This window comes from Spinacia oleracea, chromosome 2 (assembly GCF_020520425.1).
Source record: "Spinacia oleracea cultivar Varoflay chromosome 2, BTI_SOV_V1, whole genome shotgun sequence".
Lineage (NCBI taxonomy): Eukaryota > Viridiplantae > Streptophyta > Magnoliopsida > Caryophyllales > Amaranthaceae > Spinacia > Spinacia oleracea.
In genome coordinates this window covers 78,157,349-78,182,008 of record NC_079488.1, presented here as the reverse complement: position 1 = coordinate 78,182,008, position 24,660 = coordinate 78,157,349, and the positions used below count along the sequence as shown (strand labels likewise).

The window sequence follows — 24,660 nt, the reverse complement described above, 5'->3', positions numbered from 1 at the left end:
ATAAATCTTCAAAAACTGATCTCAATCCTCGGAAAATATCATGCTTTCCTATGATTCTATTGCTTCGAAAACTAGCCAAATTGAACTAGTATTTTTCTTAATTCACTCATTTTCAACTAAGGAGAAACATTCAGAAGGAATTTTAGAGAGAGAATAAGGAGAAAATGTATTTTTTTTAATCTTTCACTCACTATCTCACTCTTTCTCTCTCAAAAAATCTCTCTTATGTTGAGAGAATATAATCTTCTCCTATTTCTCTCTCTAAAATGTATTTCTAAAATTCTAAAATGACAAATGGTTATGAATCATAAGTAAAATATATATATATATATATATATATATATATATATATATATATATATATATATATATATATATATATATATATATATATATATATATATAGTTTTTCCTTTCTCCTTCTCTGTTCTTCTTTGATTCTAATTCCTATATATAGTTGCTGAAAATAGAAAGTGAAAAAATAGGAATTAGAATCAAAGAAGAACAGAGAAGGAAAAAGGAAAAATTCTTAAAGAGTGCATAATAAGAATTGTGCACGTGTTTTTATTTTGTTCGTTTAACATAATATTATAAAAAGAACAAATGAAAAGGCTAAAAGAACAAATAGAGAGACTAAAAGAACAAGTCACGTACCTTGTCCCACAATAACACATGATTCTGAATCATCATCAGCATCATTATGTTATGAATTATCGAGCACATTATTCATAATATCTGAAAAAATAATAAGTTAAACATGTATAATAACAAGAAAAAGAATGCAATCAATAGAACAAAGGACAAAAAAAGAGTAACACGAAAAATAACACAATAAAATAAAAAGAACAACGTATGAAATGCAAATGAAATTGAAAATAATAAAAAAGAAGAACACAATAAAATGAAAGAACAAATTATGTTGCGCAAAAGGTCTATTTTTCTACTATACTGAAAATGTTCTTTTAATACGATCCTATGTTCTTTAAATACGTTAAACTGTTCTTTTCTGGAGAAAAAAAAAAATCATAATTACATAATCAAAATCTTCAAAATCAACGATTTCAATGAAATCAGCGTGTTATTACATATTTTGATTCATTAAAATCATCAAAATCATCAAAGCACGATTATTACAAAATCGAAATCATCAAAATAGTCAAAATCATCAAAAACACGATTATTACAAAATCAAAATCATCAAAACATACAATTTATTATTACAAAATTGAAAAATTACCTCCCATAATCTGATTATGAGCTTCAAAATTCAGATTTGAAGAAGAAGAATCAATTTAATTTGATGTTGAAGCAGAAAAATCAACGAATTTTTGGGAATTTTCATTACTTTCTCTCGCTAAAAACCATTTTACAAAACCTAGTTCACACTTTCTCTCTCCTCTTCACTATTTGAATTCAAAACATAAAATCCAGAAGAATATATATCGCAAGAATAACAGTGAATCAAATAAAAATGCGAAAAACATAGCTGAAAAAAAGAGCCTTTGATGTTCTTTTGTTCAAGGGAATTGTTCTTTTGTTCAAGGGAATTGCTCTTTTTTTCCCGGGATATAATGAAACACGCGTGTTTTGTGTATTTTTTATGTCGTTTTGTTCCCGGTGCACCTAAAGAACGGTGCACACGCATGCACCATCAAATTTGCGCACCATCGCAGGCAACGTAGGGGTGGCTAGACATTGTCGTACACCGTCGCAACATCATGGGCCATGGGGTGTGCTAATAGCTGTCAAAAACTGACCCGACCTAAGAAACCGGCTTGAACCGTCCAATATTTTTAAGGACCCGGACCCCACCCGAGACCCGAAATGTTGTTAAAAATAGGAAACCCGCAACCCAACCGTATCCAACCCGTTAAAATCGATGTCCAATTTTCTCTCGTTATGACCCGAACCCGAATCCAGCACCCAACCAAAATATAACCGATAACAAAACTGAGTCAATTGACCCGACCGAAAAATGACCTGAACCCAATTCAACACCCGACCCAATGTGAACTCGAAATCGATTATAACCCGATGAAACCTGTTATTGACCCAACTCGTGACAACCCGTTACCTGATTTTACGCGAGCTGTTGACAATCCGTTTTGCTATTGACCTAACTAAATAATAACTTAAATCAAGTTAATATTTTTTTGTAATAACAAAATCCAAAACAAGTGAAAAGCGTTAAACCAAATTTAACCAAATTTATAAAATTTACTTATAAGGTTAAAACTTGACTAGACCTGATAGTTATCAGACCTGGTTTTAACCCGTTTCCGATAGTGAACCCGATCTGAATTTAACCGACTTGATAATTATCCGATCCGAACTTGACCCGAACCCGAAATTTACTGCTACAATCTGACTCAAATCCGACTATTTAAGACCCAAACCCGAAATTGTACCCGACTAGAAAAAGACCCGACCCGAATCCGACCTATACCGAAATGAATAAATAACCTGACATGACCCGACAAATAATCAACCTGACCGAACCCGACCTACACCCTAGTGATAAAATGACCCGGCCATATCATGACTCGATACCCGAAATGACCAGACCCGAACTCGACTTGAGTAACCGTTTTGACAGCTCTAAGTGCCATGGGTTGCATGCTTGCATGAGGTAGGCTACCCCTATAGAGGATTATTTTGAATTTACCAGAATTTCTAGTGAACACCCAGCTTATAGTAATGTAATATTGGGGTGTAACTTAGGGTCCCATGATTTTGGGCTAATGAAGATGATGGTCAGACCAAAATTTGGGTTTGAGGCCCAAAAATATGGACTGGTGCAACATCACTTCAAGTTTGGTGGTGCACCTGAAGGTTTTAGAATTCACCGATGAAGTCTTGAGCATTCTGAAGGTTGGCCAATTTATTTGTACCCAATAAATAGTTTGGTGGTGCACCTGAAGGTTTTAGAATTCACCGATGAAGTCTGTTAATACTTTACAAGAAGTCTAGTCGTTTTTTCTCTCTCTCTTCCTCCTTCAAAACCCTAATTTTCTAGGGGCTACCACCAACCATTAGGTTGATGGTAAGCCCCTTTTTTCTTGTTTTTCCTTGTTTTTTATTTCATGTTCGTAATAAAACTCCATTCTCTCCCTTTTGGAGAGCCTTTTATTGGGTTATCTGTACCCATTTATTGGGTTTTATCTCTCTCCTTGTAAGAGTTTGGGGCCATGTTTTTAATTTCACAGGAAAAATTAATTTGTTGATGAAGATTCGTGCGGTAATACAACAGATGTCATTCCTACGGCTACAATCAATTGAATCGAATTTAATTCAATACCAAAGCTACAACAGATCGAAAGACCCCCTCGTTGAAGGCTGTATCAAACAACGATGTGAAATAGGGTATTCATCAATGTAAGATCTAATCTACAACGATCGTGGTTTTGCCGGATTAGAATTTCGTTTGATCCAAATTGTTTTGTATTGGTTTGTTTTGATTTCTATTGTAGATGTCGTATGACTATTTTATTAATGAACTATTTTTTACCTTCAAAAAAAAAAAAAAAAAAAAAAAAGTCTTGAGCATTCTACCTTGGTTTTGTGTGGTTCTAGCAAGGGAAGTGTCTAGAACCCGTTGTACAAATTTTAGAAAGCTTCGGTGTACTCTAGAAGCCTACTTGTATGTACAAGTTTCTTCGGAGGTGGGAAAATTTTAGAGAGGTGTAGGCATTTCTTTGTAAGTAGCTTGTAGAATATTCTAGAGTATACTCCCTCCGTCCCGGAATACTCGACCCGGTTTGACCGGCACAGAGTTTAAGGGACTTGAATTGACTTATTTATTTTAATAGGTAGTAGTTGATAGTGGGGTATTATTTTAATGTAGTTAGTGGGAGGTGGGTTAAGAGATGGGGTTGGGGGAGAGTAGGGGTTGAATTTTTAATTATTTTTTGTATGGAGTAGGGGGTAGGTGTGTTAATAGGGGTGAAGTGAGAAATAATATAATATTGTTAGAATATTTCCATTTTTAGAAACAGGTCAAGTATTAAGGGACGGCCCGATAAGGAAAACAGGTCAAGTATTCCGGGACAGAGGGAGTAATGTTCTAGGTATTTGGGTGCCTATAAATAGATTGGCCAATTTATTTGTACAAATCAACCAACACACTTTGTAATCATTCTCAAAAAATACAAAAACCTTTCCGAAATACTCTTGCTTACAAATTTTCTTAATTACTTTGTGATTTTGGTAGCACACTTAGCATTAGGAATATCAATGGATTGAACTTGGGTCGGAGGGAGCGAGACCCTAGTCCGATCCGAATAATAATCGGACCCAAAATATGGATCCGATTCCGAATCATAAAAGTCCAAATCCGATCTGATTGTTCCAAATGGAAATCTGAATCCGACCCGTTGTGATGGAGCTCCGTTTAAGTCTGAATCAACCTCTGTTAAATATTTTGCTAGTCACTAACCCAAGCCTCAAGGGAGTACGAAAGAGAAACTAAAGCCAAAAAAATTCCATAAAAGGAGTATAATTAAAATTGAAATTATAGAGTTTACGCATCTAGAAACCTTTGGAAATATCCAAAAGTTTACACATCAAAGAATTAACTCCAAATTAACAATCAAACAAACATTAAACAAATAAATCTAATTTTGTAAATGTACTATAATTCTACAGACTAACTTCTAAAACTATATTGGATTACTTAATAATTATAAATAAATCTAACCAATTTCTAATCCGGAAAAAAATGAGTAGAGATGAGGGGAAACAGAGCTTGGATTCTTCAGATATTCATGAATTCTCCATTATTCATTCCAAAAAATGGGTTATGCCTCTGGATCTGTATCAAACACCTTATGAACGACTCATAGTTTCTCTTTAAATGAAAAACAATTATTATTTTGTGATGTATGAGTTTTTGAAATACTACTACTTAGAGAGACAGAGATTTCAGAAGAGGAAAAGATAGGTGTGAGCAGTAAAATGTAGAAATAACTTAGCAGGTATTGTGGATATAATTTACGAGTGTTTTATTATATTTAGGAAACAAGTGTTTGTTTTCCGATACAAGTTATTCTCTTGCCTAATTCATGTGTAATTAGGTATCTTGTAGAACTCAACTACCATAGCTATAAATATTGTAATGCTTTCGCAAATTAATTCAAGTCAATTGACATAATTCTCTGAAGTTTATCATGGTATCACAACCAATGGTTAATTGTGTTAGGTTATGATACATATAAAGCATATATATTTCATGCGGAAAACCATAAAGCCAGGAATCCAAATTAATTGCCATATAACAATTAGCATAATTTAGGATGCATACATTTGTAGCGTGCCCTCCCTAGCTGCTCCCGAACCGAACAAGAACAAGTTTAGACTCCAAGTGTAGTCCCTCCGTAGATAGTCCACAGCACGTTCGGATCCGCCTTAGATTTAATTAACTAGAATTCAACCTAAGGTTTTAAGTTATTCGAATATAATTTGTGGCAAATTATTAACTTTAGTTTTAACCTTAAAACTATATGAATACTTGAATTGATTGATTATAAATTGTGAATGCCATCACCTATTTATAGGGTAGGATTATCGGAACTAGAAACCTACTAGGATTCTATTAATGTAATATTATTAGAATTAGATATCAATTAAAACTATTAAGTTAATATTTAATTCAACAACTAACTCTAGTAGTTTTAGGAAATTAATCTTTAATCTAATCCTAATCGCTTAAGGATTCGATGCATGCACAAACTCAACGCACACACGCACGCACATCCCACGAGGGGCGCTGGGAGCGCGCACGGAGAGGGCTCGGCCCAGCAACTGCTCGCAGCCCACTAAGGGCGCGCGCTCTGCTGGCCTCGCTAGGCCTGGCCTTGCGCTTTGCTTGGCTAGGCCTTGCGGTGCTGGCGGGCTGCCTTGCTGCCTTGCGCGCATGGGCTTTGCTAGGCGCAGGCCTGGCTTCGTGCTGGGCCTTGCGTCTAGCAAGCTCGTCCGATGTTTATTTCGTACGACGCACTTCCGATTAATTTTCTGATTCCGGAATTCATTTCCGATTCGAACAATATTTAATATTTTCGATTTCGGAATTAATTTCCGTTTCGAACAAATATTTAATATTTCCGATTCCGGAATTATTTTCCGATTCCGATAATATTTCCGATTCCGACAATATTTCCGTTTCCGGCAATATTTCCGATTCCGGCAATATTTCCATTTCCAATAATATTGTCCGATACGTACCATGTTTCCGTTTCCGGCAACATCTACGACTTGGATAATATTTATATTTCCGATACGATCCATATTTCCGTTTCCGGCAATATCATCGTTTCCGGAGTATTCATAATTTGCCTTTTGACGATTTCAGCTCCCACTGGAACCGAGATCCGTCGATTCCGAATATCCATAAATGGAGTATTTAATTCACTTAAATACTTGATCCGTTCACGTACTATTTGTGTGACCCTACAGGTTCAGTCAAGAGTTAGCTGTGGATTAATATTATTAATTCCACTTGAACTGAAGCGGCCTCTAGCTAGGCATACAGTTCACTTGATCTCACTGAATTATTAACTTGTATAATTAATTAATACTGAACCGCATTTATTAGACTTAGCATTGAATGCATACTTGGACCAAGGGCATTATTTCCTTCAGTCTCCCACTTGTCCTTAGGGACAAGTGTGCATTTCCTAATTCCTTTGTCGCTTGATGCTTGCTCATGAACATAAGGTAAGAGTAGTCATCCTTATTATGTCCAGAGATATTTCTCGGTTTCATAGTTCAAATGATCAAATAAACAGATAATCATAGCCTATGATTCATCCGAGCACGGTCATGCATTTTATAGTTTCTAGCTCTCCGAGTGTCGTTGTACAACTTTTGGCATCTCATCATGATTTATGGGAGGACAATCTCAATCTTGTGATCTTGAGGTTAGACTTCATTTGATAGGTGATTACCCGAGTGTTGCCGTTATAGTCTCCTTTACGGTGCGATGCTTGACAACGTCAAAATAACCAGTTCTCAAACAAGTAATCTCAAATCACTCAGGTATTGAGGATTAGTGTCTAATAATATAATGAAATTAATTATGGCAGATTTTCATCTCTTACAGTAAAGTTTCACAGGTCTATCCGATACTAATCTTATCAAGTAAGTATTTATGAAAATGATTGAGACATTTCCATGTCCACATAGTTCAAGAAACAGATCTACTAGTTATCTTGAATTCTAGTCGTCTAGCGTTTTCTATGCGTCCACCTTTATAGAAAACTTCCGACCAGGGGCCATTTTCAAATTTTGATATTCAAGTTCACTTGATAGACATTTCTTAGTCACAGTCCTGACAGTCTATCTTGAATATATTGTCAAATTGAAAGGACTCATCATTAAATACTAAACCAAGATTAAATGGAATATGAAAATGCATTTCATATATGATAAATGTTCAACCCGAATGTTTTTCAACCATGGGCCTCCAGCCCATCTTTAAAAAAACTAATGGAATTCAAAGCTATGCTTGATTTCCAGTGCCATAATGTGAGTGTTTCTTCTCACTTGTACGTTGCATATGTTTAGTTATCATGCTTTGCCAATCTTAATATCCTTTTAATCGAATGTCTTTTGAGATAGGATGATAAGATCCTTTGAGTATGTTTATTTTGTGATCTAGTCTTTCTTGCTTCAATAGTGGTTCTACGCATTTTGCAATGAAGAACCATCAAGTCAGCAGACATGTGTTCCACATAAGTTAAGTGAAAAAATCTTTAACATAAACAACTCCCTTTAATTGCTTCTTAGGCAATAAGTACTTTACTTCACCTGTATAGGTTGCTAATGATGCTGTGTTTGGATTTACTTATCCAAGCAGTTCACAGATATGTGGAAAACTTTCCAGCTATATCTTAGAACGTAGAAATTAATATTTAATTTCCCACGCAACAACTCATGGTTTTCAATCCATGTTGCCATTTCAAAACACGATGCACATAGCCCGTCCTTGCCAATGGTTAACTCCAAAGGGATCTTGCTTGATCCTTTGCCAGTGTTTATGCGTGTAGCATCAATATTAGCATATCTTCATTTCCTTGAATCAAGAACTATTCCTATTTACCTTTTCAAGTACCATAGGATTTTTCTTGATCTCAATCTAGTTGATCTTTACTTTAAACAATACAGACTGGTATATGTTCGTTATGCCTAAGGCCATACGATACCTTTTTGGCAATTCGCATATTATATCATACATGATAAATTCTTTAGCGGAATTATTCTCAATTGAATTTTATTCATGTTACTTTAGCTCATCCAGTTTCAGTAGATACTGAATCCAGCTAAATTCTTTGAGATATAATATAATTTAATTTAACCTTACATCATTTACAGTATGGCAATAACATAACGCAATAACCTTACATAATTTCATTTAACCTTACATCATTTCAAATTCAGGCCGGGTTGGTGTTCGTTCTCAACGTAGTACGATATAAATTAGTAGTCTACGATCCCTGCCTCCGTTATAGTGAACTTACAAGCATCAACTTTCAGGTCTTAAGAGAATATGATATTAAAGGTTCTTGACCAATCCCGTGTGCTTGAGTTGAGGGTCATAGAAACGAATAGCATGTTCCATATGTACTTGGACCATGTCGCACCAAGAGAAGGCTTCAATTTTCTACCAGATGAGATTATATACGTCAATAAGGATGTGTCCTCATATGGGAACAAACCGACAACATCATTTACTACAATAAGATCGATGTTATACTTGACGAAAATTTTCACTAACCCATAACCCACTGCCCGTAAAAGTTATGTTCTTTTAAAATTCCCTTCACGCGTGTTTCGAAAATGTGACATACAAATATCACATATTGAGTCAACGACAACCACTCGCGTGTAGCAACAAGTGTTTAGCGATATCTCAATGATCGTCACTACCCAATCAAGGATCTAGGGTAGTTGATGAAGGGATTTTACCTCCTTTATTACTATGTGATCCAAGGGGTTTTCACTAGGGTTTTGATGTGCATCCAAAATATAAGGCATTAACTCCAACGACCTTGTAATAGGGGCAGACCTGGTGAACAAAAAATATCGTGACACATAAGCTAACTTAGTACAATGAGGTGTAAATTGACAAATAAGCTAAAACAAATAGTGACATATAAGCTAACTTAGGAACAATATAGTAACATAACATCTAAATGAAAATCAAAGTTCTTGATGTCAAGTTCTTTTTACAATTTAAATTTAGTCTTAGATCTTGTTTGCTTAAAATTATAAATTTGATAAACCCTAGAATTTTCCAAAATTTGATTTTGAGTATGTTAAACCCTATAAATTTTCGATTTATTAAATTACTGGTCGGATTAAGTAATTGATGATGAATGATGTTCAAAAATATAGATTGTTAAACTAAAATTATGTAGAACGTGAATTATGCATTTGGTTAAACCCTAGAATTTCCCCCAAAATGATTTTTCCCCAAATTGATTTAGAATTTGGGTTAAACCCTGGAATCTCAAACCCCCCCCCCCCAACCCAAATTGGTTTTTCCCCAAAATATAGAGCACTAACTCCAACAACCTTGTAACAAGGGACGTACCTGGTGACTAAAAAATATCGTGACACATAAGCTAACTTAGTATCAATAAGGTGTAAATTGACAAATTCAAGGAAATATGTCCTTCACCCAATTTGCATTAGTCTAATACCAAGGTTCAGATTAATTACGAACAATTAATTCAGTGAGATCAAGTGATAGGAACAGTTGGCTAGAGAAATTCTTCCGATCAGTGAGTTCTAATCTATATTAGGCTCACAGCTTACTCTTGATGTTAGGTTATGATACATATGACAATTCATAAATCATGAGGAAAAACCATAAAGCCAGGAAAGCATATTATATTCACATAATCATTTAGCATAGAATTGATGCATACATGTTGTAGCGTGCCTTCCCTAGCTGCGCCCGAACCGAACAAGAACAAGTCTTTAGGACTCCAAATGTCGTCCCTCCGTAGATAGTCCACAGTACGTCCGGATCCGCCTCAAGTTAGACCAACTAGAATCGCCCTTAAGGTTACTAGGAATTTCGGCTAGTGTTCGCAAGTGTATGGTTAATTTTATTTCAAAAACTTACCCTTTGAATACTTCAATCGTCACTGCAAATAATGACCCTAGGCCCTTATTTATAGAGGTATGGAAAAGGAACTGGAATCCTATTAGGATACTAATTAGTTAAACTAGAATCCTAGGAGGACTCTAATTAATTAATATTTATCCTTTTAGGATTAGGAATTTAATCATCAAACAAACCCTATACAATTTAGGTTTCGTATGTGAACACAAACTGTACACGAGCATGACCCACGAGCGTGCAGGCCATGCCCGCGCACAGCCCACACGGCCGCTCAGCCCACGCGAGCCGCAAGCCCACGCGAGCAGCACCACAGCTCGCAGCCCATTGTTGCGCGCGCTGCGCGCGCTGCCATGGCCTGCTGGGCCTGGCCTTGCGCTGGGCCTGGCGTGGCCTTGGCTGTTCGTGTGGCGCGCTTGGCTTGCTGGGCGATGGCCTGGCTTTGTGCTGGGCCCTCGTCCGGCAGGCCTCGTCCGATGCTTATTCGTACGATACGCTAGCTTCCGATTAAATTCCCGGTTCCGGAATTCATTTCCGATACGAACAATATTTAATATTTCCGATTCCGGAATTAATTTCCGTTTCGAACAAATATTTAATATTTCCGTTTCCGGAATTATTTTCCGATTCCGATAATATTTCCGATTCAGGCAATATTTCCGTTTCCGGCAATATTTCCGATTCCGGCAATATTTCCATTTCCGATAATATTTTCCGGTACGTACCATGTTTCCGTTTCCGGCAACATCTACGACTTGGATAATATTTATATTTCCGATACGATCCATATTTCCGTTTCCGGCAATATCATCGTTTCCGGAGTATTCATTTCTTGCTTGTGACGATCTCAGCTCCCACTGAAACCAAGATCCGTCGATTCCGAATATCCATAGATAGAGTATTTAATGCCATTAAATACTTGATCCGTTTACGTACTATTTGTGTGACCCTACGGGTTCAGTCAAGAGTAAGCTGTGGATTAATATCATTAATTCCACTTGAACTGAAGCGGCCTCTAGCTAGGCATTCAGCTCACTTGATCTTACTGAATTATTAACTTGTTAATTAATACTGAACCGCACTTATTAGACTTAAAATAGAATGCATACTTGGACCAAGGGCATTATTTCCTTCACTTGACTGAACCTATAAGGTCGCACCTTTGGCATGTAACAGATCACCGGAATAAATGAATAGGAAATTCATTTAATAGCTTTTCAGGAATTAGTTCGAAAAATTTAAATATACGATACGACGTTGGATCGGAATCGTATATCGTATTGCGTATATTTGTAAGCTAGGCTAAATGAATAGTCGTATATGCACGACATTGGATCGTCAAAGCACTATAAGATAATTAATCGCCGGAAGGCATTAGACGCAAATACGAGAAGGCAACACTGCCGGCCCAACGAGCCAAGCGCGCAAGCACACAAGGCCTGTCGAGGCGCAGCAGCGTGCCAGCGCCAAGCAAGGCCCATTCCCTCGGCTGGGCGCGCGCAGGGACAAGCAGCAGAAACAACGCACACGGCAAGGCCCATGGCCAAGCTCATGTGGTTGTGTGCTCGTGGGCTTGTGCGAGCAATGCTGGCCAGCTCTTGGCCTTAGTGCCTTGGCCGGTTGGTGTTATAACCTTAGGGTTATAACACCAATCCACCCTTATGTTTTCCACACACTTTTGCCTAATCAGTTTTAACCTAAACAAAAGAGAAAACCTGAACTATCTTTGTGCAAACTGTTCTTCAATTTCCAAAAGCAAATATCTTGAGTGACTTCTAAGCCATCGATCTCAAGACGGATCTAAACGTGTCGGTGAACCAAGTAGAAGAACGACATATGGAGTTCTTGTTCGTATTCGTGATACGTTGAATCTAGGGAAAACACGCTACAAACGTAAGTTTGCTTGATCTGTACTTTATACATGATTCCTGCCTTTGGGGTTGTTCCGCTATGTTAATATGTATTTAACTGTAAACCCCTACAATGGTATCATGAGCAACATGTATTTAAAGTACTTATTGGCATGTTATTACGTTTGTGATTATTGTCGAATTTTTCTGAATTTTTGGAAATTTTCTGGATTATTGGATAAGTCGTAGAAAGTATTCTGAATTCGTAAAATGTCGGAAATTCGATTTTTCTGACCCTAATCTGATTGAAAACGGCGTTTTAAGATCAACTCATGAGAACATAATCGCAAAAACAGTCCCCTAAGTTCGAGTTTTTGGGCGTTTTTGTTAATTATTGAATTAAATCGTTAAAAATGGAAACGTTTTCAATTAATTGCTCGAGCTAATGAACTCGGAATTATTTGAAATTTTTCCCTACTTTTTTTGGGTGTATTATAGACTTATGGTAATTTTTTCTTCTTCCATGAATATTAAGTATAAACCCTAATTTGATTTTTACCTAATTTAATGAATTTTAGATCGTAAATCAATTTTGTTAATTATTTAGATCTGAAAATTTATTCAGGTGAGAAGGGGAATATGATTTCATGTTTACATGGAAAATTTAAAAATTCATGGATTAAAATTTTGATTGGATTCGTTAATTTTAATCATCACCTAAACCAAATTTGATAAAAATCTAATTTTAAATGTTTAGAACGATTTAAAGTTTTGGATTTGATTATCAAAATCATTCAAATTTTTGTTGATATTTACCGTACATTAAATTTGAATAATTTTTAGCCATGATTTATTAATATCTCAAATTGGATTGTTTGCAATATAATGAAATCATTCAAAACGTTATTTTTCGTAATTAAAACGATTAATTTTGTTAATATTATGAAAAATAATTTTCGTGCAATTTCGTTTCGGATATTTAAGATCGGACAACAAGCCACTTGCACGAAGCAAGGGTTGATGCCCGTGTGCGAGATGAAAGGGAAGCACGCACAACAAGGCAGCATGGGCACTGGCCTTGTGTGCGGTGCGATGCCTGCAGCAAGCAAGGCAGTGGGTGCGCGCTGAGCTGAAAGCTCACGGCACGCCACAAGCCAAGGCCAGCAGCGCTGGGCCGAGGCATTGAGCAGCGACGAGAGCAGCATGCAGCGGGCATGGGCGACGAGCCTATGCGCTACTGCGATGCTTCGTGCCTGCGCGCTAGGCTTGCGCCCTCGCGTGGGTGCGATGCTACGATGGCACTGCGCGTCGTTGGGCTGGGAACTCGTCTAGCCCAAATTTTGGGCTTTGGGCTTAATTTTGCACGAAGGGGCTAACGGTGGACTTTTTGATTATTTTATTTTATTTGACTTTGGGGGGCCGTAAGTTTAAATATTTAAAATTAAATTCTCAAATTAAAATATTGGTTTAAGTGGGAGCCTTTTAAATGAAATTATTTAAAACAATTAATTTTAATTATTTTTCGTAGGGCACCATTATTTTAATTAAATTAAATTTTGATTAGAATAATTCTAAGGATTAATAATTCAGAATTTATTAATCTTTTAGGACGCGTTTTACGTGAAAGTGATTTTTAAATAAATCATGTAAATACTTGCATATTTATTTGGGTCATTCGTTTTAGGACACGAATGGATGAATGCATAGAAATTATTTTATGTATTGCAGGTACTGAAGGTGACTAGTATGACCAATCTAGGATAGTTAAATACGGTCTGCGTACCGTTTTTTCTTTGAATACCATTGAAGTTTTGATGTAATTAAGTTATTATTTCAAGTTCTTCTAGGATATTTAAAATTTAAGTTAGCTGTTGAATAGAGTTCAAGACGATGCCAAGCTAACAAGGTGAAGGGAAGATTGCATGCTTCAAGACCAAGTTTTTTGGGCCATACTAGTTCACCAAAGTTATTTATGCACTTATATATATTGAATGAATGTATATTATGCATGAATGTTGTTTGTATGTTTGATTAGATTTAGTTCACTAAATAATCAAACCAACATAGAAACAATTAGGTCCAAAGTAATATTGAGTTTATAATTGCCTTCCAAATCAAGCACTTACAAAAATCTAAGACCTAAGGTAGTAGGTTTCCGCCAAAGCGAGGTGCTATTTTAGTATACTTAGATGGTAAGGTATCCCAAAGGAACACGTTGATTGTGGTTTTAACTCAAACAACAATGGCATATGTTGTGGCAAAGGGATAAATTATGGTATTACTTTATTAACCAAGAGTAATTTGGAGATTACTAGCAATTGATTTTTGCTTACCTAGAATCTTAAAATACTTAAGACAAGCCAAAGCATGCTTAAGAATTTAGGACTTTTAGGGTCTTGGAATCGTTTCATTCATTATGGACCATGTTTTATTTTGCATGAATGAAATGTTTGATAGCTTTAATGATTGCATGATTGCTTTTATTTCAAAGTTATTAAAGGATTATGAATGGTTATTTATTGCGAATTCTTTTCAAATGTAGTAATCAAATGGCCGCAAAAATTAACAACTCATTCAACTTGCGTTCAATTCTCGACAAAGAGAAGTTGAATGGAAATAACTTCCTCGATTGGCAAAGGAACATGCAAATAGTTCTAATGCATGAGTAAAAGGAGTATGTCCTTGAGGATGAGTTACCGGAGGCCGCTGGGCCGGAGGTAACTCAAGCTTCCCTTAACCGTTGGATCCAGGCCAACAGGGATGTCAAATGTGTGATGCTTGCATCCATGAATCCTGAACTTCAGAAAACGTTCATTAATTCAGATTCTTATCAAATCATCTCGGAGTTGAAGAACATGTTTTAGGATCAGGCCAGAATCAAAAGATTCGAGACTCAGAGGTTGATCCTTGAGACTAAGCTCAAGAAAGGAGAACTAGTGGGCCCGCATGTTCTTAAAATAATTGGATTGTTTGAGAACATGAGAGCTCTAGATTCTAATGTCTCAAATGAAATGGCCATTGACATCATTCTCCATTCGCTTTATAGTGGATATGATCAGTTCAAGTTGAATTACAACATAAACAGTATGGAGAAAACTCTTACTGAGCTTCACGGTATGCTGAAACCCGCTGAAAAGACACACAAGCAAGAGAATAAGCAAGACATTCTTATGGTGCGTAAGGGTAAGGGTTTCAAGAAATCTAGCAAGGGAAAGGGAAAGAAGGGTAAGGGCAAGGCTTCGCCCACACCTAAGTCCAACGACATCAGTTCTGGTAAACAGAAAAAGGTGACTCGTTCTCCTGCCGACTCTGAATGCTTCTACTGCAAGAAGAAGGGGCATTGGAAGAGGGATTGCTTGAAGAAAAGGGAAGATGAGAAGAACGGGAATGTTGCTTCTACTTCAGGCATGTATGTTTTATATTGTAATCTAGCAAATTCTACTTCTTGGGTATTAGATACTGGTTGTGGCTCACACTTATGTTCCAACTCGTAGGGACTAAGGAGAATTAGAAAGCTTGATAAAGGCGAGATGGATCTACGCGTGGGAAATGGAGCACGGATTGTTGCATTAGCCATAGGATCTTATTTTATATCTTTGCCTAGTGGTTTTGTTTTGGAACTAGAAAATTGTTACTATGTTCCTAGTATCACCAGAAACATCATTTTTGTTTCAAGTTTGGATTCTAAAGGTTTTAGTTTTCAATTTAAAGACAATAGTTGTTTTTTTTCTTTGAATGGAATTTTTTATGGTTCAGCAACAAGAAAATGGTCTATATGTGCTAGATACAAGCAAACAAATCTATAACATAAATACCAAAAAGGCTAAAACTGGTGATTACGATCTCACATATATGTGGCATTGTCGATTAGGCCATATAAACACAAAACGCATGGAAAGACTTCAAAAGAAGGGAATTCTAGAATAATTCAACTTAGAGAAGATTGATCAATGCGGATCTTGTTTACTTGGAAAAATGACAAAGCGACCTTTCTCAAGGTGGGAGAAAGAGCAAGCGAACTACTAGAGTATGCATACGGACGTGTGTGGGCCTATGAGTACGAAAGATAGAGGTGATTTCAGCTACTTCCTCCGTTCTTATTTACATGAATCAATTGGGTTTTGGACACTATTCACACAAGTTCCTTTGACTTCCTTTTGTGGTTGGTACTTAAGAAAAAACATAGTCGTGTGGGGTCTTGTTGGATTCGTCTCGGCAAATATTTTTTAAATATCAAATTTTTATGATTTTTTCTTATCCATAATTGGAGATATTAAGGTTTGAAATCGCGCATTTGCAAACGTGCCTAAATAATTGTGTCATTTAAAAAAGAACAGAGGAAGTATTTCATAACTTTTACAGACGATTTCAGTAGATATGGCTATATTTACTTAATGAAACACAAGTCTGAATCGTTGGAGATATTCCGAGAATTTCAAAATGAAGTAGAGAATCAACATGGAAAGAAAATAAAAGCTCTAAGATCAGATCGAGGAGGTGAATATCTTAGCCACGAGTTTGATGACCATCTAAAAGAATGCGGTATTCTTTCTGAATTGACTACTCCGGGGGACACCTCAATGGAATGGAGTGTCGGAACGGAGGAACATGACCTTACTTGATATGGTCAGGTCAATGATGGGTCAAGCCGAACTTCATTTACAATTTTGGGGACATGCGTTGCAAACAGCAGTACTCACACTGAATCGTGCTCCGTCAAAAGCTGTTGAAAAGACTCCATACGAATTATGGACTGGGAAACTTCCAAAGTTGTCTTTTCTAAAGATTTGGGGTTGCGAAGCATATGTTAGGCGATTAATTTCGGACAATCTTGCACCAAAATCTGACAAATGTTTCTTCGTTGGGTATCCAAAAGAAACTAAGGGGTATTACTTCTACTACAAGTCAGAGAACAAGGTATTTGTTGCTCGTGACGGTGTCTTTTTGGAAAGAAATCACATTTCCAAATTGACAAGTGGGAGAATAATAGATCTCAAAGAGATTCGAGACGAACAACGAACCAAGAACTCTTTAGAATCAGTTCAAGGTGAAGAACCTCCAAGGCCTTCAAAAGAGCCAGTAAGAGTAGTTCCTCAAGACGTTGTTGCCCCTCGTAGGTCACATAGAACTAAGGTTTAGCCGGATAGATGGACATGTGTCCTCTTGACTGAAAACTTAGAAATTCTCATATTAGATAGTGATGAACCTATGTCCTACAAGCAAGCTATAACGAGCCCAAGCTCCTTAAAATGGTTAGAGGCCATGAAATCTGAAATAGACTCCATGTCTGAAAATCAAGTCTGGGATTTGGTTGATTTGTCGGATGGGTTTACACATATCGGATGAAAATGGGTCTTCAAATTTAAGAAAGACAAAGATGGAATTGTATACATATACAAGGATAGATTGGTAGCAAAAGGTTACAGGAAAGTTCATGGCGTTGACTACGATGAAACCTTTTCTCCAGTTGCTATGCTTAAGTCTATTCGGATAATCCTTGCGATTGTCGCGTTTCATGACTATGAAATATGGAAAATGGATGTCAAAACTGCCTTCTTGAAGATAATGTGTTCATGACACAGCCGAAGGGTTTTGTTGATCCAAAGAATCAAGGAAAGGTGTGCAAGCTTAAGAAATCCATTTATGGATTAAAGCAAGCATCGAGGAGTTGGAATATACTATTTGATGAAGCAGTCAATGAATTTGGCTTCATCAAGAATCAGGACGAATCTTGTGTATACAAGAAATCCAGTGGGAGTAAAATTGCATTCCTAGTCTTGTATGTAGACGACATACTTCTTATTGGAAACGACATTCCTATGCTGGAGTATGTAAAGACTTGTATTGGAAAGTGTTTCTCAATTAAAGACTTCGGAGAGGCACAATACATATTGCGCATCAAGATCTATAGGGATAGATCTAAGAGAATGATTGGACTAAGCCATAGCACTTACATTAACAAAGTGCTAGCTAGGTTCAGTATGATGGAAGCCAAGAGAGGCCATCTACCCATGTCACATGGCATATATCTAAGCAAGACTCAGGGTCCCAAGACATCTGATGAGCGTAGAAAGATGAGTGGAATTTCATACGCTTCGACTATTGGATCCATTATGTATGCTATGATTTGTACAAGGTCGGATGTTTTGTTCGCACTCAGTGCAACGAGTAGGTACCAGTCAGACCCAGGTGAGGCGCATTGGACAGCTGCCAAGAATATCCTAAAGTACCTAAAAAGGACAAAGGATCAGTTTCTGGTCTATGGTGGTACAAACGAGTTGATTGTTAAGGGTTATACGGACGCAAGCTTTCAAACTGACAGAGATGATTTCAGATCACAGTCTGGTTTTGTGTTCTGCCTTAATGGTGGAGCAGTAAGCTGGAAAAGTGCTAAGCAAATCGTTATTGCGGATTCTATAATTGAAGCCGAGTACATTGATGCCTCAGAAGCAGCAAAGGAAGCTATTTGGATTCGGAATTTCATCGAAGAACTTGGGGTTGTCCCCTCCATTAAAGGACCAATGGCTTTGTATTGCGACAATAGTGGAGCCATTGTCCAGGCAAAGGAGCCTAGGTGTAGACACCTACTTTTGTCCCCATTCCCGAAAGGGAAGGTTCGATGATGAGAACATAAATCTCCACTTGTCAACGCATCTCCTATAAAATAACGACTCTCAATCACCCTTTCATTTCAGCCAAAGTTACTATTTATAGAAACCTGCTAAGAATAGTAACTGTCGTAAAAGGTAGTTGTTAAAAGTGGCAAAGTCATAAAAGATAGAAACCTGTCAGAATTAGGTGTTGCACTCCAACATAAATCCTAAAAGAGATAGAATTTGCATTCCTGGTATAATTCGAAAATAAGAGTTACGTATTAATTAAATTCCTAACGAACCTAGAGTTCGTAACGGGCCCAGACGCATTCCTTCATAAAGTTAATACGCACTAAAAGACTCGGATAAATCTCAAAAGCTCCGTGTTCTAAGAGACCAAATCTGACAAAGAACTCGGCCCATATCCCATTTTCAACGCCTGGATCTGGGCGCCGAAATCTTCGGCGCCCAGACCTGGGCGCTGAAAATGCCTGGGGCTGTTTTATCTCCGGATTCTTTTTGGATTCGTATCTTAAAATCTATCTTTCCATACCCCCTTTTCCTATAAATACAGTCTCAAAACCGACGTGAAAGGAACAAGACAATTCCATAACCTGAGTATTGACTCTAGCCTTAAGCCTAAGCCTCACGCTGCGAAATTGATCCAGCGTTCTGTCGCAATCGACCCAAAAGTCAAACAGAACGCATCCTGCCCCTTGTAGCTTGATGAATTAAGCCTAAATACTGGAACATTGCTTAGAAACCCGAGATTCGTTCAATAAAATGAGAAATAGCAAAGCCAAGTGGTTAGTTTTCTGAGAACCACAACGCACCTCTCAAGGGTGCGTTGTAATGTGTCCCTCATATGATTTAATCGCTTTCATCACCCTTTTATAAAATTGTCAAACTATTAATTTGATTGATCTATCACGCCTAATAAGATAATACCTTGGACAATTGAATTATCATGCTAGGTACCTTAAATCAATCTAAATAAGATAATCACGATCGATTTAGTGTTATGTGTTGCATATTGCTAAAATCAATTCAGAATAGTTTAATAGTTTAACGCATGCCCCTTCAATTATTTATGCTGATCTAGTAAGGATAACCTGCCTCTGGAGTATTATCGATGAGCACTCCTCTCGGTAGCTACAGTCCCCCGAACTCTCAATCTCTGCCCTGCGGGTGTACGTTGAGCGATCCCCACACCAGGGATCACAAGGGAACCTATGGCCGTCGTGGTGAAACATAATTACACTCCCTTTATGTCACGGTAACCGGGTTTTGTCAGTTTTTCTCATTGTCATTAAAAACTGAATGGAGAATCCTATATTGCTAGTCGATTGGGTGTAAACTCACAGGAAATCCAATTACACTTGATCTGACAACGTCACGCCCATGAGGGACGAGGTCACGCATTAGCCTCGTGCTTTTTCAACCCCCTCACAGTGGCGACTCTGCTGGGGATGTTACCGAAGGGTGAAACGATCCTACCCCGCGTTTATTTCCCTATCAAGTTGGGACGACCTGAAAATCAGCATATTAATGTGAACGGACAGAACCGCATAACGAATCTTGGCTCCCTTGGCATGTTTCATCTCGGGAGTTGGGAATAAGGATACCCATCGCCACCCGTGGGGTGCATACGCTTCGAATGTTGTCCACTCGGCACTTTCGCTAGTAGTACACCTATCCCAAACCCAATCGCTCGCCCATTAGGTCCCTCTCATTGGTGCATGCCCCCTTGTCTTACATCGTGATTGGCCTCTTGGGACGAAATTCGCTCGTGAATGCACTACCTCGACCGGGGCATGTGTTGGATCGACGATAGAAGCGGTACCAAGCCGGCGCAAATATTACCCATAGAAGCCTATCATAAACTACGTGACATATTATTTTGCTTCATGTTGTAATGTTAGTTATGTGTAGCGAATTATGTGATTGTGTGTGACAAATAATGCTAGAAAACCAACGACCCTAAAAATTGCCCAAACATTCATAAACACCAATTGGCCAAGGAGTTATACCAAAATACGTGTTCCGCAGCCCCGGGCGATCGCCACAAAAATAAGCGACGCCCAGGACAGCCTGTAACGGATCCCACAAACGCTGCACAACGCGTAAAGGACATTATTAGGCGAGCACGCAAAATTAATTCGTTTATACGAAAAAAGGATACGCGAACAGAATACGAGTACCAGTCAGGGACGCATTTTCAGCGCCCCTGGCTGGGCGCCAATCATTTTCAACGCCCAGAGCTGGGCGCTGAAGTTGCTGCCTGGCCTTTTGGTCAGGCACAGCAGCCTCGGTACCCGCGCATAAAATATACGTAGCAATAAAAAAAATTCGTAACAAATTTGCTACGAGGACGTATGAAAAAAGGCACTCGATTCTAAGAACGACTTATAAAATAAATAACTCCTTGTGTCGTTGTTAGGCTTCCTATAACGACTATGTTCGGCACTAAAACCAAGCATGCTGATTAAAATAACCTTGAATGTCACATGGGCAAAGTATTCAAAAAATGATGTTCAAATAAAGTTTTCAAGGAAAAATACTGTTCAAATATAAAAAATAAATAAATCCGAGTCTAGACTAGGCTATGCCAAAGTGCAATCTAAATCCTAAGTCTTAGTTGTCTTATACATAGAATCGGTCCTAATGCTTGGTGTCGTTCTGCAAGTTAAAAGGTTAAACCATATTGAGTCTCCCTTCCTAACATTTAAATCAATAAGCACCCATATGTAATTGTCATCCCTCGCTAAGAATCTACGGCCTCAATACTCTCTCTCACCAATAAAAAGAATATATTATGTAATTCAAGTATTTGCAAAATGGAAACAGTCACATTCTGAAAATCATTCCTCCATAGTCGCACAACCCCCAAAGTGAGCCTAAGGTGTCAATACCATTGGCATAAAAAAAATTAATGGCCTCAAGGCTTATGATCACATTGGGTCACGACTATCATAGTCCTCTCGAGCCACTCGCTCCTTGAAGTACTCCTAAGTACGGACTAAAAGATTTTCCATGAATGCAACATGACGAACCATGAAAATACCCAAATCGGCATGCCATAAGGCTACCATTGGGGTAAAGCAATACACACCAAGAGGCCGCACTAATGATTCTAGTCTTGCAAAAATGAAAATTCGATCTCCCCAACTAACTACCTTGCCAACATTAAGCAAAATGACGCATGACAAATGAACACCCAAGGGTTAAAATCTAAAGTGTCAACCAACGAAAGTTATGGTCCAATTAGCCTAAGTCTGAAAGTCGCTTGGTCAAGTATTATAGGCTTACGCCGCGTCATTATTTTGAGTCTAGGCCACCTCCTTGTATTCATACACGGGTTATAATCAGAAAAATTAAAGAAAGTTCGAGTCTAAATCACAACTTCCAATTAAATCCCGGAAACTGGAATATGAAAAGAAGAAAAAAAAAAATTCGATGTAATTCTTTCGTTAAATTTCAATAAAGTAAAAACAACATTTTGAATCTACGCTATTTGCACATTTTAAGAAACGACTAAATACGCTTGCAAAGTAAGACAATTTAAAGGTCCACCCTAGGCCTACTAAAATTAAAGGTCCACTATAGGCCTACCAAACGAGGCTCACTCAGTCTCGCCTCGTGACTCAAAGACCACAACCATCTACCTTTTAGCCCAAATAAAAAGGAGGAGAAATCCCAAGCGAAAAAAAGAAAAAAGAGAAAAGGAAAAGGGAGAGCGAAAAGAGCGAGCCATGAAATACTTAGCCCGTACCTCCCAAAGTGCGAAATTTACCCAAGTAAACGAAGGAAAAGAATTGAGTCAACCAATCCAAATCATACCACAAAACTACAGAAAAGTTCTACGATCTTCTACCCTTTCCAATCCTCATGCTTGACTAATACCTATACAAATTATCCTATCTCATTCAACCCATCTTTCAAGCCATCTTGAGTCATGAATAAAAAAAACAAGACAAATGAAAAGTACATTCTACGCTTAACGTGAAAAAAAAAAAAAAGAAAAAAAAAAAAAAAACTTTGCAAAGCGCCTTTAAAGTTCGTCTAAAAAGAAAAAGAAGCATTTAGCGCACAAAAAAGATTCGCAAATATTTGGCACAAAACGAAAAGGAGCAGCACAAAAAGGCAGCCCAGAACACATTTTCAGCGCCCAGACCTGGGCGCCAAAAATAATAACGCCCAGCCCTGGGCTCCGTTCTTGCTTATCACTTTTCAACTCCCAATTCCTAAAAGTGTTCGTACATTTTCCTATATACATGCGGAAGAATAACGAACACTTGGGGGTAGAAGATCATATAAAATACGCAAAATACGCACGCTCCAAAATTTTAGTACCCTTATTTCACCCTATTTCAAACATTACGATTCCACTCGAACGTACTTGTTTAAAAATCGGCATTCTAAGAAACCATTTTCTGGCTAAGAACTACGCAAGACCTGATTCCAAATTAAATCTATTTAAGGCGGATACGTAGGCAATCCATGATTCGGTCCAACCAATTTGCAAAGATGTTAAAGTCTATAGAATAACAAGAATAAAAAATAGAGTCCCTTATTGAAATTTAATTACTTGCAATCCAAATCGAAAGAAAAATTTAAGTCAAAAGAAGAATCCAAGTCATCAAGATGCCAAAACGAGCACACATCGAAAAATAATAAGGGCACGTACCCTTGCCAGAAGGAGCACTCACACTCCTAGGCACTTAGCAAATACTCAAAAGATCGCTTTGCCTCAATTGAATGGGGGCTAGCGCGAGCGTCCATGACCTCTAAAGTACTCGACTTGACCCTCCCTAAAGCAAAGTAACTCACTTAAAGACCTTCTTTCACCACTAGACACAGTCATAATCGCCAACAAGTAGTAAAGGCAGTAAGCTTGCAATAAAGAGGATTGTTCTACGGCATCGCCCCATCGTTCCTTCGAACTCGGGGCACCCGTTCATGGTAATTCAAATGCTTGCGAATCCCCTTTGAAAAAAATCAGACATTGTCAATAGGACTTGTCACTTAACCAAGGCTCACCCTACTCAGGCATATGACACGGGCATCTAAAATCGAAATCTGAAAGCATCATTAATGAGAAGACATAATAGCAACTGGGGGCTAAAAATTGAAATGAAAGAGCCAGGGAAAGAACTAAGTATACCTTGACCTTTTGTGCAGACATACACCAAGTAAATCTAAGTCAATTTGAAAGCGGTTTATATTCCCGCAATTCTGGAAAAGATGGCCCTAAAAGCCTAAAGCATGTGCCACACGGGCACAAGTAATATCTTGACGCCTGCACCCTGGCTTCCAGCAAATCCTTAGACAGCATTCCGAAAAACGTAACAGTATTTTGATTCACTCATGTAATCCTGTACGACCCTTCTATAAGTCAACTTACTTAGGACATCTCGGATTGTACACAGTAGGACTCGGATTTCAAATAATTTTCAAAGACTTCTTCGAACATAATAAAGTGTCGTTGGTTTAAGCTAAGTATGCGTTTATCTCGATGTTGCAAGTGAGTCAAAAAGATTTTCTAAATATGATTATGGGTAAAGAAAGGCACCTAGCTTTTGGTCAAGGCACACTTCAACATGTGACTACCTTGACCATGGCAATGTCGCACAATACGACATTTACAAGAGAAGTAGTAATCACTACTCGAACGTACCTCGCACTAAACGAGTCTGGTTCAAACTATTCATGATCCATGTCACCATGCAAAGCATTATAGCACCAAGCCAATCCCGTAGCTACAATTGGGGGCTTGAGAAAAACACTTTAAAAATGCTCGAAATGACGATTTTATCGCAAATTCTCGACGCTAATGCTATACACAAGTCATAGGGGCACAATCCTAAGGTTTGATCGTGTAAAACGAACCTTAGAATGGTTACAACCCCTCCCAAATTCTAAGCGCTACTTAGAATATATAAAGTCACCCCACTAACAAGGGTAACTGAAAATCGCGAGTCACCAAAACTCCGATCAAACTACTGCACATAACGCTCACCCTACAAGCGCCCGTTACACAGTCTACGTCGTTCCAAAGCAAAAGCGAAAGAAAAATCAAGGATAAAAAAAAGAA

The 24,660-nt window shown here is 37.8% G+C and overlaps 1 protein-coding gene across 5 annotated transcripts in view; it reads right to left on the bottom strand.

Annotated features, from left to right (window-relative positions):
• Positions 1 to 435: 435 nt before the first annotated feature.
• Positions 436 to 24,660, bottom strand: part of LOC130467941 (DNA repair protein rhp57-like) — a 31,479-nt gene continuing 7,254 nt past the window's right edge. Inside the window, exons 2-3 of one of the 5 annotated variants that reach the window (XR_008928059.1) lie at positions 5,300 to 5,402; positions 436 to 735 (exon numbers count right to left, since the gene is read on the bottom strand). Coding sequence is in view for 1 of the 5 variants with exons in the window: in XM_056837089.1 (XP_056693067.1) it covers positions 727 to 735 (9 nt within the window). In the remaining 4 variants the exon portion in view is untranslated. The other 4 variants (XR_008928057.1, XM_056837089.1, XR_008928056.1 and 1 more) reach the window with 4 other exon arrangements.